The following is an 18,806-nucleotide window of genomic DNA, read 5'->3' as shown; positions in this document are numbered from 1 at the left end:
TCACTCTGCCAACGGACGACTACTTGTCCTACAAAATCTGATAGTAAATCGGTCTCTACTATTCCACAGCAAATACACCGACTCTCACATATCTATACCTCACATTCTCCTGTCAAAATGACCAACATCACCGCCGCCACTACCACTGCCACTCCTATCCCTGCGACCAAGGCGGCCGCAAACTCCCTCCCCACCGAAGATGCCCCCCTTTTCCCGACCTCTTTGATCTCCGCCGAAGTGGCCGCTCAGCTGCCTCAGGATTACACCATCCGTCCCATGCGCCGCTCCGACTACAAGCGGGGTTACCTCGACGTCCTGCGTGTGTTGACCACCGTTGGAGAAATCACCGAAGAGGCGTGGGACAAGCGGTTCGACTGGATCTCGTCCCGCAACGATGAATACTACATGCTTGTGATTGTGGACGGAAAGGACCGTGTGGTCGGCACGGGCAGCTTGATCGTGGAGCGCAAGTTCATCCACTCCCTGGGTCTGGTCGGTCACATTGAAGATATTGCCGTGGAGAAGGACCAGCAGGGAAAGAAGCTGGGATTGAGAATCATTCAGGCCCTGGACCACGTTGCTTGCAGTGTTGGTGCTTACAAGGTAAGGCTTATATTCTCCTTCACATCCCATCTAGGGTGTTCTCGTTGACTGACAACTTCGTATCACAGACCATCCTGGACTGCTCAGAAATCAACGAAGGTTTCTACCAGAAGTGCGGCTTTAAGCGTGCCGGTCTCGAAATGGCTCACTACTACTGAGTCTGAAGCCCTTTCTGGGTCGTTGATTTATATACTGGCGTTATCATTATCGGATTCGGGGTGGGGTTCGATTTATCGTTCGGGGTATTCATCGTTACGTCTGTGACGGGCCCTCTTGATCGATCCCACAGCTCGGAATCCTTGGTTGGCGGCTGGTGAGCGAAATGCTCGGCGTTATGTATAGACTGCTTGCGTGTTGGAGATTCTGTTGGATAAGGTTCGCATAGGAACTGCGACTGAAGCGTGCATAGGCAAATTCTTGTCAATGAAGAGCCTCATTGATCCTTGGGGTGTTCTTGTGCCTTCATTTCCCTTGTCTTTGGTTTCTCCATGACCTCATGCATGGGGTCATTTTGATAGAGTTGGAATGCCATGCGTGGGTTCCGTATGGTCTGTTGGACCAAATTAATAAAGCAACCTCATCAATGCTTTTGATCAATCTACTTTCTTTGTTTTAGGAAACTTAGTTCGAGCCGACTCTGTCTAGATTTCCGGCCGCTGCGATTGATAAGGACTGGACGACGGCATACTTAGGCTATCCACCTAGTCATGATGGGTAAACAAGAGGGGCTCTTTGTTCTGGATACGAGCTACCTTTCTCTTCACTCTTTTCCCTTTCTGACCATTCCATAAAGATCTCTGCAATGCTTTTACTCTATGATTTTTTATTTATATAGTTTTGATTCGGCTTTCTTTACCAGAATCTCGACGGACGGATGTTTGATTACTTTAACATACCCCTCAAAACGGCCTAGTGCAGGGCTCGGGCCCTCTGGTTTCCTTGCTGCATGGCGGACTATGTCATACATTCATCAGATCTACGTCTACCAATGTCATTAGGACATGACATGTTTCTTCCATCTCACTTAGGGGGCGCAACCTGGAAAGTGTAGACGCCTGAACTGGGTTTGGGCCGGGCGATCCGTTCCAGCGGCAATCCTACAGCTTAGTCTGGCGAAGGATCATTTGAGCCAGAATGGACCAACTTACACTCATGGCATACAGCGTCCAAGAGTTTTGCGCCGGTGGAAATCTACAGATTACAGAGATAAGGCGAAATCAATACGAGCAAAACGAAAACATAAGGCTGATCATATCACATCCAATTTTCCATTTTCTGGTAAAATAGTAAAAACCATGGCGCGCAATGAATCATCTGAAAGCCCATTGCGGGGGTGGTAGGGAGGGAGGGGAAATATTCTCAACCTAATGCATTGCACTCATGAGAAAGCTCAATACGCCGGAAATCCGTTGTCTTTTGAAAAAGTTGAAAAGGTTTTTGTGTAAAGGAATAACGTAAAAAACCGAACACAAATTTCATTTCCGGCTCCGGTTAATAACCTCCCAAGTTTCCCAGCGTCAAATAAAAAAGAACATGTTTTTCCTCTTTTAAGAAATTTCCCCAGCCCAATTGCCTAAACCGCTTCGATTTCGTTTATCTTAACGCGACTTGGCGGCGACCTTGGGAGCAGAGCCCTTGGCGCCCTGCTTGCTCTGGATGCGCTGAGCACCACCCTTGCTGGCGGCGAGCTTGGCCTTCTCGGCCTTCTTCTTGCTCTCGGAGGCGGCCTTCTTGTCCTTGGCGTCCTTGATGGCCTGCTGGCGAGCGGCGGCACGGGCCTCGGGGCGCTGGTTGCGGCGCTCCTTGATCACGTCGAGAGAGGCACCGACGATGGCACGCTGGCTCTTAACAGCACGGCGGGTACGCTTCTTGGCAACTTCCTATTCACGGTGAAAAAGAATCCGTCAGCATTTGTCTCCTTTTGCCATGTCTTGAAACCTGCAGTTATTTCCGTTCGTCGCTTTTCTTCATCCTTTCGATAGACAATAGGTGCTGCGCAAGTCGCTCTTGTCGAATAGTCACCCCCGGGCTCCTTTGACCACATCCCACATCCCACATCCTCTCCCATCTCATTGAACGGAAATAACCACACGTCTCAACCGAGGGGGAAATTGAACTGGCGGTACTGACTTCAGAGATACCCTTCTTGTGCTGGCGACGGAAGAGGACAGTCCAAGCTATCCGGCGAGGGTTCTTGCGCTGGAGGAAGAGGGACTCGGACTTTCCATTCTGGAAGCGGAAGATCTTGCTGTCGCCACGGACGAACAGCTTACCCTATAAGATTAAAGTCCATGGTCAATAATTCGTCCTTTCTTTTTGAGTAAAAAAAAATTATCGGGTCTTGTGCGGGAGAAAATATCCCCTCCTTCTCGAGGTAGGTAGGGGATTCGGGATTGGCGGCTTGATGACGACGGGTTTTCGATCCTTGTGTCCGCCCGTTTTTTGTGAAGAGGAAGATGGAACGCACCTTTCCGGGGTAGATCTTCTGACCGCTGAAAGAATCGTCGTAGGTACGCATCTTGAACGTCGGAGATGCGCGACCGGGCGAGACGAGATGTTGTCGGTTGGCGTTGGGTGGTTGAGTCGATTCGGTCTCTGCGGCGTAGCGGATCGCGAAGTCTGGCACAATTGTGGTGCGGGTGCGCTCGCTAAAGTGCAGTGCGCCACGTGACCTCGGCTGCCCTTGGCCGGCCGCGCTGCTTCCTACTACCTACATACATCTTCCGTTATGGGAGTCATGACTATGTAAACCATCCTTTTTAGGGGAGGGTTCACTTTATTCAGAGTAGTTTATGGCGTGGAAAAAATGAACTTTTACTTGGGTTTTCATTATTCCTCCATGATTCATTGGTACAGGGTCTTTTCGTCGACGGATAACGGAACAACTTGTCGAAGTGCCCATACATTTTCCCAGAAGACTTGACAATTCATGTCCAACGTCGCCCATATCCTTGCATATCGCTTAATTCCGTCTCATTCATGACTCGTTATCTCATACCACGTAATTTCGCTAGTCTCGTGGACTGTCATCCCCCCTGGGGGTGCCAGTCGCAGGGGCCCCAGGGATCCGCCTTGCACTCCTATGTAAAACGCTCCGTTAACATCACTCATAGAGACTATCTCAAGTCGGCGATGGGAAGACTGAGTCGCATACCTTGCACTGCACGTCGCGGCAGATCACATTCGGACACACGCCGCAGCAGCTAGGGCACACGTAACGACCACAACCGCCTGGCTGGCTACACAGCTGGTAGGTGTCGAGATCCGTGATATGAGGGCTCAGGGTCTCGATGACCTCGAGGATGCGCTTCGCTTTTCCAAGCTCCTCAGCGTCTGCGCTCTCTCCAGCGATGGCTCTGTTAGCGCCTGCGTACATACAGCATGCACCGTCGCAAACCGGACAGGCACCACGGCAGCGAATGCATTTGAGGTTCGCGGTGTCCCAGATACGGACGTCGTCCTTTCTCTCTTTCTCGTTGGGATCGCTGACATCACGGAACTTCACTTCGGTGCCGGTCATCCGGCGCACGTACTCGACCTGTTTCTCGGTTAGGAAGTTGCTTTGATTGAGGGAGGAGAAGCAAGGTCGGGACGCTATAGTTACTTACCAGCTCCTGCTTCCTGCTTTTAGCCTCCGCCGGGGTCTCCTCGTCCACATTCTTGAGGTGCAGAGCAGATTGGTGGTATTTCTTGGATAGCTTTGCGCCGGACTTCTTCTTGTCCATGGCCTGCTGTGCGGCGTCTTTCATTTTTGGCAGAAGACCGGGCTCGGGGGCCTTGGGAGCGGGTCGAGGCTCAGGAAGATCCATGTCGACAAGCATGTAATCTTTTTCGGGAGATCTGGTTAGCTTGGCTCAAGCACTGAACGCAGTTGGACTTGGAAACGAGAACAAAAAGAAAAACAGAACATACCAGCGGGCGAGATGTATTTCAACTTCAGAGGCACCGAGGGGGAAGTAAAGGAACGCTTTCCTTCGATACCAGGACGACTCAAAGGACTCATGAGATTACCAGCACCACCTTCTGCTGCCTTTGAAGCACCGGCCAAGTTGGCTTCGCGGACTGTCAGTGAATCAGACGCAGCAGAAAAAGAGGATGCGCCGAGACTCGCGCGCCTGAGGCCAGATCCCAGGCCAGATGAAGGAGACTTCGGCGCGCTTCCAGTCAACGCTCTCAGTCTTCTTTTGAAAACGTTCTCTCTAGGCGAGGCCTGCTGCTCTCCCTCGAAGCCGGCAGCTGTGATCGACTTATTCTCCTCAGACAGCACCGGCATGGTCAACTCAACCTTGGTGTCATCCTTGGTCTGAAACGCCGACTCCATCTGGCTCACCAGACTCTCAGTGAAGCCTTCTTCCATCTTGGATGCCGGTGCTGCGGTAGCGCTAGATCTAGATCTAGAGCCACCAGCACCGAAGAGAAACCTCCTGGAAGAGCGACGTTTACCGGCCTGTGAAGTGGATGAAGACGGGGATTGTTTTGCGCAGCCGCGTTGCTGGGGTCCGGAATAGGTCCATGAGTCTGGTCACGGTCTTGAACCGCGGGTCTGGAAACGGAGCTAGCGGGCTCATTATCTTGCGAGAGGAGATGTGTGGAGGAATGAGTCTCTTTACCTGACGGGGGTCTGTGAAAGGGGCTTTTTGGGCCTTTCTTTTGCCCTTGGGTTTGTTGCTGGTTGAGGGTGACATCGTTCACTGCATGGGTGGGTTGTAGATTTGCTTTAAAGGAGTGTACTCTTGGTGAGTAGGAAGTAGGTAGTATAGAATTGTTAAGAAGTAGATACTGTGTGTGAAGGGGTCTAAGGATAGTGAATATGTTATCAAGGTCTGTGATTTACTAGACACTGAGTTATGTTTGCCTTCAAGTTTACTTCTACTGCTGTGAATGAGAGCAAGTAGGGTTATGTTCTAGATACTGAGTGAATATAAAAACAGAAAACGTGCACTCTAAGTGTATTTGTTAGTAGGTTATCTGCAGAACAGCTTTCTTCTAGTTCATGCTTGAAGGGTTCCTCAATTTACGGATAATAAGCCCGTGAGATATATGTTTGTTAAACTAACTTTGCTCAGCGCACTAGTACTTAGACCTGTACCCCAAGCGCAAATTCACGTTTAAATTTGTATGTATTCTGGTGAAGCCAATAGCAACTGTTATGCTACCAGACTAAATAAGATAGTGCACCGCCGAAACAAATTAATGTGAGCCTTGGTTTATAGGTTTGCCCCTTCCTGCTCGATGTCCTCTCAGACCGGATTGACTAGCATACATGGGGACAAGGAACTATTTCGAATATACTTTTGAATCTACTGAATACAATAGAAGTGGATGAAAGAAATTCTATTCCAGCTTAATCGCTCTATCACAAATATTCGGAATCGCCATTCCACGAGATAACATGGGAACACCAGAAGAACTTAGAGCATTTCTTCACAGGCATAAGCGACAGGAGCGTTTCGTCGTGGAATGGCATGAATAGGGTGAAAAAGGGGCCCAAAGTCGAGTCCTGATGTAATTCGATGAGAGAAGACATAAGTAGTAGGAAAGGTGACCTGCTCTCGCGGATAAAAAGATGATAAGGATCTTAGGACCATAGAAACTGATCCAAGCAAAAAATGCCAGACAAGCCAACCAACGCGCCGTAGTAATTTTGTCTTTTGTCCTCTTCTCTTTATTTCCGCTCGTTTCATGGTCACATCATAAACGCGGTCGCTCAATTTCTGTCAATATGAAAAGGATGATTGCCCAATTTTGCTAGTCTCATAATCTAAGTCATCGCGTGCGTCCTGGTCCACTCCTTCGCTGTCTGGATCGCAGCCGGCTCATCTTCCTTCCAGCGCTGAGCAACGTCGTTGGCAAGCGGGTCGTCGGGGTTGGGAGCACCTAGTAGGGCTTGGATCGAGAGGAGGATTGTGCGGATTTGGAGAGCGGGGGACCAGTTGTCTAGTAGAGATGAGTAAGTCGAGGTCCTAACGGGGATATTGGCGCGCATGCAGATTAAGCAGGAAACATACTCTTCAAGACATCCAAGCAAATTCGTCCGAGACGGTCGATGTTGGGGTGGTAGATCTTGGTCAAGAATCGGATCTTGGGGGGCGTCATAGGGTAGTCTTCAGGCAGGAACAGCTCAAGACGGAAGATGCCACCTTGTTGGAGTCAATATACAGTGGCCTGAAAGCTTCAAGTATAGAGTGCATTACCTTCATACGGGGATTGCGCGGGTCCATGGATCGAGACATCGAAATATCGCAGGTTTTCTTCATGGGGCACTGCGTTGATACCGGGGACGCTGGAAAATAGCAACAGATCAGTAACTGAACCCTCTCGTCTAATAGTCAATATATCGTACGGTTCGGCCATAAGGCGCTCGGTCTCTTTAATGATTCTCTTGGGCAACGCCATATTGTTTCACTCTAGTCCCCGCGTTTGTGATGGTTCAAGGTGGGGTATGATTCGTCGTACAGCTTCGAAGCTGGAGGTGGCCGGCACTTGCGGTTCGGCAGGGATCTTCCAAGGGGCCCGGAATGAAGAAAGGGAATTGCTCACGAGCGGATGGCGCGAGTCTGAGCGTTAGGATCAGCGGGGAATCTTTGTCAGGCCAGATCTTCAGGCAGTCGAAGTCGGAACGACGTAACCGACCGAGGGGCACGACGGAGAAGGTTTTTCTGCTCGGCCGTACCGACTCCGGAAGGCTGTAGACACTACTCACGTAGTCCAGCAGACTAAGCCCCATCGGGCGCATGGAGGGAATCCCCACAGCGAACTTGCGGAGTTGCCCTACCGACCTCATAGCTCATTCCCTGGCAATCTGGACGGAGTGGTTGGTCAAGCTACATGTCCCTATCTACTGCTCTACGTGCTGACATCCACACCATTTAGTCAATCCCCGTGATCCTCATTGACACCTCGCGCAATTGCTTCACGTTCCAAACCCAGTTGGCCGATCGATTTTACGATGCGCATGCAGTTCTCGATCCCCTTCACAGTTAACGGTTGACCGCTCGCCTCCGCCGAAAACCACCGAAATGATATTCGCCTGTAGTACCGCGCATGCTGTTGTACCAATGCATTGGATGACACCTGGATACCGAGTTCATTTATAAACTAGTCCCTGCGCAGCATTGGACAGACACGAAAACACAGAACAGTCGACAGGTCGAAGTCCCGCAACGGCACAATGTCCGATACCGTGGAGCCCAGGCCTCTGACGTCGGCCTTTGAAAGTCCAACTTTCGGGGAAGACAGCTCTTTTCACGTGGAACAGCCCGTGGGATCAATGTCAATATCGCCATGTGGACGTGACGTGGTTCTGGCTTCAAAGGAGGGCCTGCATGTCATTGACCTGGATTCACCATATTCACCACCTCGGTATCTCCCGCATCATACACCATGGGAGGTCGCAGATGTTCAATGGTCTCCGTTTGCCGCTCGAGATTACTGGGTTGTGAGCACGTCGAATCAGAAGGCGTTGGTTTGGAACTTGGCTATGAAGACCTGGCAGAACTCTATTGAGCTTGTTCTCCATGCCCACACGCGAGCCATCACGGATATCAACTTCTCCGCCCATCATCCGGATACTATAGCGACATGTGCAGTTGATAGTTTTGTACACTGCTGGGACCTACGATCACCTGCGCGCCCAGCGATCACATTCTCCGATTGGTTCGCCGGTGCGACGCAGGTGAAATGGAACCGACAAGACCCCAATGTCATAGCGAGCTCTCATGACAGGTTTCTGCGGATATGGGACAAAAGGAAGGGTGCATCTCCAATCAAATCCATCGAGGCGCACAATACCAAAATTTACGGCGTTGACTGGAACAGAGTCCGCCCAGGAGCTCTTGTGACTTGTTCGCTGGATAAGACCGTCAAATTCTGGGATTACACTGTCGAAGGTGAAATGCCGGAGAAAACCATCAGGACCCCTTTTCCGGTGTGGAGAGCGAGAAACACACCCTTTGGGTGGGGTGTTCTGGCCATGCCTCAGAGAGGCAACAGTGACCTTCATCTATATAGTCGCAGGGCTGGCGAAGGCTCCAATCCGGATGAAGATCTCCCGCTGGTGCATAGTTTCCCCGGGCACAAGGGCCAAGTGAAAGAATTTCTATGGAGAACTCGCGGAGGGGAGTCGGATGGGATCGACCATCGGGAATTTCAATTAGTATCATGGGGGACAGACAGGGAGCTACGGCTACACAGAGTCAATCCCGATATTCTGCAAGGAGTTGGATATCGAAAGGGCGATTCATTCCTAACAAATTTGAACCTCACCCGCAGGGGCGCCGCTTATCGAAGTTTCCGGGATGAAACTGTGAGCCAAGAATACGAAGATTCGGACTCGGCATCTGCTTTTCAGGAACCTGGCACCCATGGTGCTCCTGGAATGAGCACCGTGACTGCCCCGTCTGCTCGTTCTTGGAATGGGGGCAACCCAGATTCGAGGATCGGCATGCAAGGCAGGTCAAATGTGCGCGCCGACACCAATCCAATCTCATGGATGCGAGGCGTTAAGATATCAGGGTGGGAAGTTGAGACTTTGGGAGATGAAATCACGCATGTTGGAGAAAAGTTTACCAAAGTCTCCTTCGAGTCTGTTGATGTCCGCCAGCGCAAGGCAACAATATCCCTCCATGGGCCATGGGGAACGGATGGGGTCTCTTTGTTCTTGAAAGTGGACATCAAATTCCCAGTTGACTACCCGAAGTCTGCAATGCCAACTTTCAGCGTACAGAAGACCTCTGCTGTTACCGATCAGCTCTCCGACAAGATCATTGGTGAGTTGCGTACAATAGCGGAGACTTATCTTTCCCACAAACGAGGTTGTCTTGAAGGTGTTGTCCGTTATCTCCTTGGCGAGAGCAGCCTAGAAGAAAGCATTGCTTGGATCCTTGGGGAAACCGTCGAGACGGTCAAATCTCCGGTCAACGGACAGATGGGTGGCGAAGAATCTAGTGATGAGGATGAAGTTGGGATGTCTCAAAGCCAGGAGCTAGGAATGAGCTCTGAGTTGCTTCGACCCGTCAATGCTAACGTCATGGTTCCCGTAGCAAAGGTATGCGGTGCGCTATGGGCCAATGATGGTCGCTTAGTGTGCTTTTTCCCTTCCAAGAAGAACGATTCCGCCTCTTTCCTAGAAAACTTGGGGTTCAAAGAAATGTCTAGAGCGGACAAAGTCTTTGAGGGATTCGGCAGATTGCAGACAAACTCGCCTGGTCCCCGCATAAGCAGTGGCATTGCGAGCACGGACGATGGAGCCTCTGAATACTCGGACGATTCGGAGGCAGAAACGTCGAGCTCTTCCGGGTCTTCTGGTATCTTGTCGAGTCTGCAGCATCGGTTTCCAACACCTCAAACCTGGCGCAGTGCTGGTAGCCTTGGTTTGTACCGACCGAGGTCCACCGACAATTCTCAAAGGTCGACAGTTGGTGCGATGACCGCCAAGTCGTCCGGACAGGCCCAGAATGTGATATCGATATATGACTTCAGTGACCTGCTCCCAGCAAAACGTGACTTGGCAACTGGCTATCGCATCTACGGCAAAGGAGCAGACGTATGTGCTCATAACGCCTCTGTGGCCCTGCAGCAGGGCTACCATGAGTTAGCACGGATCTGGGGGCTTGTGAAACTTATATTACACAACGACAAACGCCCTGTTCCTTCCACAAGCTTGGATTCCGTCGGAAGAAGTAGGCAAATCCGGAGAAAAGATAGTGCTGTGGACTTGAGTTTTGACACGAGGGGCCAAGATCCTCGGGCAAAAGATGCCTTGAGCAGCATTATCCAATGGGGAGCCCATCCTTTTGGTAGCCACTGGCTTATTCCGGCACTATTTGACCACTTTGAACGCATTGGTGACGTACAAATGGTCGCAATGCTGTCCTGCGTGCTCGAACAGTCTAATCGTCAGAAACGATCGCTGAATCAAGAACGTCGCGGCAGGGCAACGTTAAAGAAGATGGACAACCAGTCTTTCTCGCTGGACTTTGATTCACACCATCCCTCCCAGAGCAAGTCTCAAGCCACTACGCCATTGATTTCCACGCCTAAAGACAGCCACACCACCCCGGTCACACAGAGTTCTGGGCGATCCTCTTCCGAGATATGGCGTGCTGATTCCACGCCCCCGTACTCAACAGGCACTACTCCCCCGTTGGCGTCTCGTGGGCTGGTCACAGAAAGGAGGATGATGGGACACAACACACCAGTAGCCGTCTCCCCCGACCAGCAATCTCAACCACGCAGTGGATCAGGGATTGGCTCTGTTCTCGCTTCTTCCTTATCCCGATCGTTCACATTTGGACCTTCTTCGGCGTCGCCACCTACTAGTGCCCTTAGCAAGAGAAAGCAGAGTCCGAATGGCAGCCCAAACCTAACAGGCGGCTCGGGTATATGGTCTACAACATCTTTTCCCTCAAAACCTCCTTCAACGGTTCCGGAATACCTCACGGCTACGTCCACCGCTGTCACCTCGCAAACTCATTCCGACACCGAGAGCGAGAAGCCGGAGCGAGGGGCAGCAGCTAAGCCGCAGCTCAAGCTCCTTGCAACCTTGAAAAACACCGGCGCCTTTGATACCGATTGGGGCTCACAAACTTCATCTTTCCTCGATCCCAATAAAGACTGGCTGTACCGGTCCTATCGCACTGCCTATGCCCACCTCCTTTCAATCTGGGGTCTACCAGTACAGCGCACTGAAGTGCTTAAGATTGGCGGAGTCACCGATCAAACTAGCGACGCCAGCCTTCGCCAATGGGCCTACGACAACTTCCAAACCTCTCTTTCCCTCCCAACCCTCCCCCGCAAAGACTCTGCCACTGCAGCCGGCGAGAAAGGCAACGACGGCCTCGAAATCCAACGCCACTGCATGCGATGCGGGCGTCCTCTTCATCTCTCTATATTCTCTACCAAATCCACCACTGAAGCAGCAAGCAAGTCTGGCGTGAAGATATATCCTTCATCTACCACCTGTTCCAATTGCAAGCCCAAGCAGCGACTACCTCTCAAACTTCCCTGCGTTGTCTGCGGAGAAGTCGTCGAAGGAATGCTCACCCCTTGCTTCGGCTGCGGGCACGTGAGCTGCTTCGACTGCCATCGCGGCTGGTTCGCCATGTCCTCTGACGCCAGTGACTCCTCCAGCCCCGAACAGCAGGCAGAATCCCAGTTCTGCCCAACAGGCTGCGGGTGCAAATGCTCTGAACACATCGCCACCGATATCCTTCTCCCAGATTCAAACCCCGTATCCCCCTTGACGCAGCCCAACCGGGAGAATTCGCCGCTGAGCATTCGAGCGCGTAATCGCCACTCTGATGGATCCGGCAAACATGTTATCACAAGTGCCCATAATGATCCTCCAACGAATGTTGGCCAACACGAAGATGATCTTGACCACTGGCAGACATCTCCGTTCGCGTCCTTGGCGAGAGGTCTGGGTGGTGGTCTGAGTAGGGGTTTGCGTCCGAAGGAATCTGATAAGCGGAAGTCAAAGCCGTCGGGGACGGGGTTTGTACCGAAGAAGTCGGCTATGAATCAGGTTGAGAATCGGTGGTAGTGAGAGTGAAGATGACTGAGTGGGTTGCATGTTTTATTTTATGGCTTGGGACATTTTTTTTTTTTTGGTTCCTCTTCTGTTTCTGTTGGGTTTTCAGCCTGCAGTTTCTTCTCTTCTCTCTTGTATACCCCATACCCTGGATTTTGTGTTTGTTTGGTTACTAGTTTCATTGCACTCATGTCTTGAAGTGAAGCGAGTATAATATAGCATAAGCGATGTTTTCCTTGGTCAGCGTAGTCCTGAATATCTAACTACCTACCTTATATCTTACTAGGACAACACAATGAATATCATTCCAAAAGATCTCACCTCATAAGCTAACACATACACTCACTCATCAATCATAAACAAACACCCCTCCCCCTCCCTTTCCACCCAACCTCTCCACTGCCCCTAAATAACAACCGCAACATGATCATCCATATAATCACCAATATTCCCCAAAAAACAAGCCGCGAGGATCGACACACCCCCGAACCCAATACTAGCATAATACACCCACTTATAGCTCTCCGCGTACGCCATCTGCCCGGCCACCACAACCGCCTGGTACGCGGCCTCGCTGCCATTAATGCCAGGGAGGTGGTGGAGCTGGTCGAGTAGCGAGGCGCCGGTCAGTTCGATGGCGTGGGTGATGATGGTGGTGTCGGTGATGTTGAGCTTCGTAACCATTACGCCGCCGATGTAGTGGGTTGCGTTGGGGACGAATTTCGAGATGAAGACGTTGTAGTAGATCGTGTAGCCGATGCTGCCGCCTACGACGCGGATGGAGAGCGTGAGGGCCGAGATTGTGGCGATTAGGTCCTGAGGGTTGGGGATGGGGGTTAGTGGTGGGTAAGATGGAGATTGGGGGGAGGGGAGGTAGGAACACACGTCTGGACATATAATGGTGGTCATGATGGATGCTGGGACGACGATTCCTCCGATTCCGAGGCCCGCGACGGTGAGGATGCCCCAGAGTTGGTAGAGGTTGTCGGTTCGTCCGACTGCCATTGCGCCGCAGCCTGGTGGGGGTGGGTTAAATACGTAGAGTAATAGATGGGGGGTGCAAGTAGACTTACCTGCTGTCATCAGGATGCTGCTGATGATCAACAGCTCCTTGTTATGTCCTCGGAGGACACTCAGTAGCCAGAGAACGATACATGCACCGCCCATGATGCCGAATCCAATGGGCAGGCTTCGGACACCGACGTCCACGGGATCGTGACCATAGACATTGAACGACTGCGTAGGCCAGAACATAATCACCGAGAAGAAGTTCGCTCCGGAGATGAACGTGATCACTAGCGTTAAGCCCAGCGTGCGTGGTTCCTGCTTCAACCGACTTGGGAAAATGGGGTATTTGGCGCCGTATACCTCCCAAACGCCAAATGCAACTAGGATAACGAATCCAAGGATAAGTGGGACAAGCACATGAGCTGATGTCCATTCGTACTGCAGTTCAATAGCTTAGCTTGGCTTCGGTAGATATAAACACAGGCATAAACACCCAGGGGGAAGCACGTACTTGATAACCGCCCCATTGCATACCGGCCATGAAAAGAATCAAACCAACTATGCTAAGAAATCCGCCAACATAGTCCACTCGAGAGAGGATATCCCGTTTGCTCAATCCTTCCGAGTTGGTTCTGGGAGGCGGAAAGTAAAACAGGGTTGTGATGAGCAAGCCAAAGCCGCTCCAGGCTCCGCAGAAAGCACCGACGTAGCGCCAACCACTGTGCGATGAGATGAGTTGGGCCCAGAGAACGGATGGACAGAAGGGTACAATGGTGAAGATGAGCACGGCGACATATTTGCCTCGCTGTCTCGTTGGCGCCATTTCTGATGTCGCCGCCAGCGCGGTTAATTCATTGACTCCTGCTCCTGCTCCTGCGATCGCCATTCCAGCTGCTCATGGTTAGCGATTTGCTACAATGCACTCGATTCAGCGGTAGCCGAAAATAGGATTCCTCGGATAGGTATACATACCAATGAAAACATTCATAGTGTTAGCGGTACTGCACACGATCATGCCAATGCAAACGAGAGAGACCCCGATAATGGCAACATAGCGACGACCGATCAGATCCGACAGAGATCCGACGAAAGGACAGACTCCAGACAGCGCCAATAGATTTGCAAGAACCTATATATTATCGAGGATCAATCAGTTTCACCGCACGCAACGAGGAAGATTCTCGATTCAACCTACAAACCAAACCCACCGATCCGACCCGCCAATATCAGCATAGATATGCGGTGGAATGCCTCCTATAAAGAACCGTCAGCATGCTTGTGCGAAGCGGTCGTAATACTAAACGCCAACTGACGACGCACCGAACAGGTATACCGGAATCTGACTGCCCGTCCACAGAAAGGCCATGGCCGCAAACCCCATGAATCGACGAAAGGTCATCTAATTGGAGACATTTTTATTATCAGCCATCCGGTTCTTGCATGCATGGGAATCAATGCCACCTTGTACTCACTGGACGTGCGTTCTCAGGCTCCCCGGCCTCATCCGCGTAGGAATTCACCGCGACGTCTTCATGGTGACTATAGTTCTGACCCTCATGTCCCTCGAGGACTTGTCTTCCGGGAGATTTCTCATTTAAATTAGATAGATTGGAGAGATTGGTGGCCGCCATGATTGCGACAATGAATAGGGCAGGTCAAAGCCCAAGCACAGAAAATCAATCCTGCAAAGAGAAAAAAGGTATCGCGAACGGGCAAACACTCAAGACAAAACCAAGAGAGAAAAGAAAGCAATAAGCTCCAACCTAAGCCGTGGCATTTTATATTCCCCGCGAAGGTGTCACTAGGCGCGTGGGCCAGCAATGCTTGTCCATACTCCATGCATGCCGGTGAGGGGCAAGCAACGGCGCACAAAGGCGATCGAAGACGTAGACTTTCGGCTTTGGTGCCATTCTGAGACAGCCGAGGCAAAGTGCAATATCTCTGGGGAAAGACAAAGTCAGTGCGCATGGTATTAACACGGCCGACGCCAGCGAGCCATGGATGATCGATGGATGGAGGATCGCGATGGGGCCTTCTCATACGCCGGGAAATTGCGGGGAGGCAAAACCGTGGAGAAGCGCGAAACTCAGTCGGCGGCCAGAATTCTACTCTCAAATTCGTCAGTGACTCAGTCTCGATTGGAAAAATTTCCGGTTGGCGTCGGAATCGCCGATCTAGGCCTTGTGTTCGATAATGTTTATTTGTTATCACCGTGAGAGATGTCTATTTATGTACACAAAATCTATGGAACTCTGAGCGAACCATCGTCGTGCTGCTTCCCCTCGTCCAAGTAACTATTCCCATGGATTCAGAGCACATGGCTGTCTTTGAAATCCTGGGAAGTTCGTGGCGTTCATGGCGCCTAGGCCAGCGCAGAGTGGCCGATGCCTTTCCCCCAGGACTGATCCCAGGCCCCATAACATGCCCTTGTACTATTCGTATAGCGAACCTCAATATTCCGTGCCAACCTCTTGCAGCTTGTAATTCTTGGGGACCACGAAAAGCGCGGAGGCTTGAGCGCACAATCTTCCAACGGGGTCACGCACTTCGCCAGTCACGTAGGCCTTGCGATCATTGCTACGTTCCTGGTCGACAGTCGCATGGAACGAGTAGAAATTGCCCGAGTACACCGGAGCCCGGTAGTTGATTTCGAGGTTGGCAGTGACCCCCGTGCGCGCGGGAAGATGGCGGATTGCGACACGTCCCAGACTCTCATCCATCACGGTGCCAAGAGCTCCGCCATGAACGACTGTTGGCCATCCTTCCAGCCCCGTCCCAAGGAAGACCACGCTAACTGCCTTCTTCTCCCTCTCGTTCCAAAAGACTTTCTGTAGGGCCAATCAGTTAGCCGGGAAGGGTCAAATATCCGAGGTTGATCTGATCTGAGGCTGCCGGCAGTTGAGAGATTCGGCAGATTGCAGTAGCTCGGTAACAGCGAGCGTCGCATTGGCCAAGACTACTCTCTCAGAGCTGACCAAATGCCTGGAGTAGACAAGACAACCATCACAACATTGGGCTGAAACGGGAGAGGGAAGCAAACATACCTGAAGCGCCAGCCCTCGGCTCCCGCGCAAGGGTCCAGATGTCAGCCTCCCTATCTTGTCCTCTACCGAATAATTCCCATACACGTTCGCCTCCACATAGTCCGGGTTCTTGCGGAGGTCTTGCACGAGAGGCAGCCCGTTCTCGTAAGCGTAGTGAATCTCCTCCAGCTTGGCAATATCTTCAACTGATCCCGGCACTGGAGGTGCGGAAACTTGCTGGTCCATCCATTTCCCAGCAGCCAGTCCCAGTCCACCAAAAATTCCAGTATAGATCAGACGTCGCGGCCATTTCGATGGTTTGGGTGCGGGCTCACGGGCAACGGTGCTGTTGTTTCGTGGTCCTAGGGATCTGGGCCGAGACCATTGTTGCGCTTGGGGCGCGAGGTTGCGCAGTCGGGATTGTAAGACTCTGCGAGGGCCAAACATGGCGGGTCACATCGCAATCCTGCGCTGAAAATTAGGACGTGGTGAGAGCGGCGCGAAGAGCGGTTTATTGGATTGAGCGACCCTAAAGACCGCGAAGGGCGGCAATGCCGAGGTCCCCTTGTCATCACGTGACACATACAATAATCTATACGATACCTACGGAGACCAGAGTTCTTCGCCCCTAGTCGTGTAGGGTCTTTGATGATACTTCGTTCTCTTTCGGGTAGTCCCACTCAAATTATTGTCATAGACCTCAATCAGGTTACATGGTATATGGCCTGGCATGTCTGGTGACGAAAGTATACATTCCCGAAGGTACTAGTAACAAATGCACACAGTGCAACCAGCGGACAATGAGCGAGCTAATACCGAGAAAGGCTGTAGAGTATTGATTGAACGAACTCAACTAAACAGGATGATCACGATAATGGGGTTTGAGGAAGGAAAGAGGTCTTCTCACTGCATAGTTACTCCGTACATGGCGAAATGCTTGGCATATCGCAACCTCAGGCATTCGGAACTTCCGCACCGACAACTGATTATCCAACCAAGAAAAAGGAATAAGCGAGCATAGAGCACGAGACATACGTAGGTACTATGGATTATCTCCCTAAATCTCAATTCCTCCCAAGAAAAGACAACAAACACCAGAATTCCTTTCCCACCCAATCAAAGCGCCCAATCTGTTAGCCCTGACTAAGCACCACAATTCCACGTGACCCCAACCGGCGGAAGTCGGCAGGAGCAAGCAGAAGAAACGATATGCGAATCCCTCTCTGAACGGAACTGGAGAATTGCCCGCGGGTCCAACCAACAACCACCTCTTCCAATTCCCGTCTCGCGCCCATCAATTGCGATCTCCCGAACCCGGTCAATACTCTCCGGTTGAGACATTGAAATACCCCCGGGTGCTTTTGTCTATTTTCCCACGAACCACCGCACATATACCTGTTCATCATGGGCTCCGGTAGCTCCAAGCCCGAGGCTACGGCGGACTCGAAACATATTTTCCAGGGGTAGGTGCTGTTTATGTCTGCGCTAGGGGAGAGACTCGTTGGATTGGACTGAATTCCTGGGTGGGAAGATGAAGAGGACATTGGGGGATTGAGTTATCTGTTGATGACTGGGTTCATGTCGATGCTGGTTGATAACTGATGGATGTTGGATGGATGGACGATTCGACACGCAACTGAAGCTACCAGACAGCTAACACTTACCCTCAAATACAGTGCCGCGCCTATCCAATTCTCCTCGAACGTCGTCGACTCCCTCCAAAATAACACCGAGGTACGTATACATACACATCACATCGAACCCTAACCCCCCCCAAACCACCATCCCCAACCAACACCTAACACAACAAACAGACGGACTCTGCGCGCGCCAAAACCCTCGAACTGCAAATCCAAGCCCGCGTATCCCAAGAACTCGAGCGCCTGCGCGAACGCGAACAACAAACCCTCGCCGAGATCGAGAAGCGCCTCTCCGAAGTCAAAGACACCGGGGCTTCGTCCTCCGCCGGCCTGTCCCCCGCAACCCCCAATGTCAGCTATCCGCCTGGCTCTCTGAACCTGGACGCGCCTCGGATTCCGTTCGCCGGCCGCGAATATGAGCCCGTGCCGCCGGTGGCCGCGGACGAGGCGAAGCCGATCAACCGGGACATTTCGCGGGAGTCGGTGAACGGGGAGATCGAGGAGTTGCGGGCGAGACTTGAGGGACGGAGGAAGTTGGCAGAGCTGGATTCGGGCGTCGAGAAGGCTAAGGCGGACGTGGTGAGCTGTCTGCGGTTGAATGATCGGAGGCCGTTGGATTGCTGGAAGGAGGTCGAGGGATTTAAGAAGGAGGTTGCGAGGTTGGAGGAGGCGTTTGTGGATCGTGTGGTTGGTTGATCTGGGTTTCCCTGTGTGTTTGATCGCCCTTCCATTCCACCTGTTCGTTTCCGATTGTGATTACCTAGGTTCGGTCCGAGCCTTGACCCCGTGATTGTGGGCGAGAAGATAAAAGGAAAAGCGCTGGAGAAAGCGGATTGTGCTCCTAGATGATAGATTTTTATGGGCCCGATTCGCGTGTTTATGTGTATCTATATAGCTTAGTACTTTTTTTACGTTGTTTGATCATACTGTTCTCCTCGCTCCAAGTATCTACCGGATTCATTTCCTATCAAGGCTTCACTAAGAACAATATCATGTCTATCA

The 18,806-nt window shown here is 51.6% G+C and overlaps 7 protein-coding genes across 7 annotated transcripts; 3 read left to right on the top strand and 4 right to left on the bottom strand.

The window, feature by feature from the left end:
• Window positions 1-117: 117 nt before the first annotated feature.
• On the top strand, window positions 118-761 carry gup1 (glucosamine 6-phosphate N-acetyltransferase; the record flags this gene model as incomplete). The annotated part of the gene is made up of 2 exons (XM_053096092.1): window positions 118-603; window positions 672-761. The coding sequence occupies 2 exons, from the start codon at window positions 118-120 to the stop codon at window positions 759-761; spliced, it is 576 nt and encodes a 191-aa protein (XP_052959914.1).
• Window positions 762-2,201: 1,440 nt separating this feature from the next.
• Window positions 2,202-5,171, bottom strand: KD926_011105 (60S ribosomal eL24 domain-containing protein; the record flags this gene model as incomplete). The annotated part of the gene is made up of 7 exons (XM_053096091.1): window positions 2,202-2,483; window positions 2,734-2,877; window positions 3,071-3,313; window positions 3,758-4,141; window positions 4,212-4,429; window positions 4,516-4,991; window positions 5,047-5,171. 7 exons carry the CDS (start codon window positions 5,169-5,171, stop codon window positions 2,202-2,204), a joined length of 1,872 nt encoding a protein of 623 aa, XP_052959913.1.
• Window positions 5,172-6,364: 1,193 nt separating this feature from the next.
• KD926_011104 (E2 ubiquitin-conjugating protein UBC13) lies at window positions 6,365-6,999 on the bottom strand (the record flags this gene model as incomplete). Its single annotated transcript, XM_053096090.1, has 4 exons — window positions 6,365-6,540; window positions 6,612-6,743; window positions 6,798-6,886; window positions 6,947-6,999. 4 exons carry the CDS (start codon window positions 6,997-6,999, stop codon window positions 6,365-6,367), a joined length of 450 nt encoding a protein of 149 aa, XP_052959912.1.
• A 775-nt stretch (window positions 7,000-7,774) lies between these two features.
• KD926_011103 (Mtc5p) lies at window positions 7,775-12,145 on the top strand (the record flags this gene model as incomplete). Its single annotated transcript, XM_053096089.1, has 1 exon — window positions 7,775-12,145. The coding sequence occupies one exon, from the start codon at window positions 7,775-7,777 to the stop codon at window positions 12,143-12,145; it is 4,371 nt and encodes a 1,456-aa protein (XP_052959911.1).
• Window positions 12,146-12,538: 393 nt separating this feature from the next.
• KD926_011102 (putative MFS drug efflux pump) lies at window positions 12,539-14,772 on the bottom strand (the record flags this gene model as incomplete). Its single annotated transcript, XM_053096087.1, has 7 exons — window positions 12,539-13,149; window positions 13,207-13,579; window positions 13,653-14,032; window positions 14,114-14,270; window positions 14,337-14,395; window positions 14,462-14,540; window positions 14,614-14,772. 7 exons carry the CDS (start codon window positions 14,770-14,772, stop codon window positions 12,539-12,541), a joined length of 1,818 nt encoding a protein of 605 aa, XP_052959910.1.
• Window positions 14,773-15,591: 819 nt separating this feature from the next.
• KD926_011101 (PaaI family thioesterase) lies at window positions 15,592-16,611 on the bottom strand (the record flags this gene model as incomplete). The annotated part of the gene is made up of 2 exons (XM_053096086.1): window positions 15,592-15,969; window positions 16,186-16,611. The coding sequence occupies 2 exons, from the start codon at window positions 16,609-16,611 to the stop codon at window positions 15,592-15,594; spliced, it is 804 nt and encodes a 267-aa protein (XP_052959909.1).
• A 957-nt stretch (window positions 16,612-17,568) lies between these two features.
• Window positions 17,569-18,500, top strand: KD926_011100 (Mic19 family protein; the record flags this gene model as incomplete). Its single annotated transcript, XM_053096085.1, has 3 exons — window positions 17,569-17,627; window positions 17,841-17,898; window positions 17,979-18,500. The coding sequence occupies 3 exons, from the start codon at window positions 17,569-17,571 to the stop codon at window positions 18,498-18,500; spliced, it is 639 nt and encodes a 212-aa protein (XP_052959908.1).
• Window positions 18,501-18,806: the final 306 nt, after the last annotated feature.

The sequence above is a fragment of the Aspergillus affinis genome (genome assembly GCF_023601865.1).
Source record: "Aspergillus affinis strain CMG 70 chromosome Unknown NODE_8_length_531634_cov_87_933514, whole genome shotgun sequence".
In the NCBI taxonomy this organism is placed as follows: Eukaryota; Fungi; Ascomycota; class Eurotiomycetes; order Eurotiales; family Aspergillaceae; genus Aspergillus; species Aspergillus affinis.
Note: the sequence above shows the minus strand (reverse complement) of the source record. Positions and strands in the feature narration are given on the sequence as shown.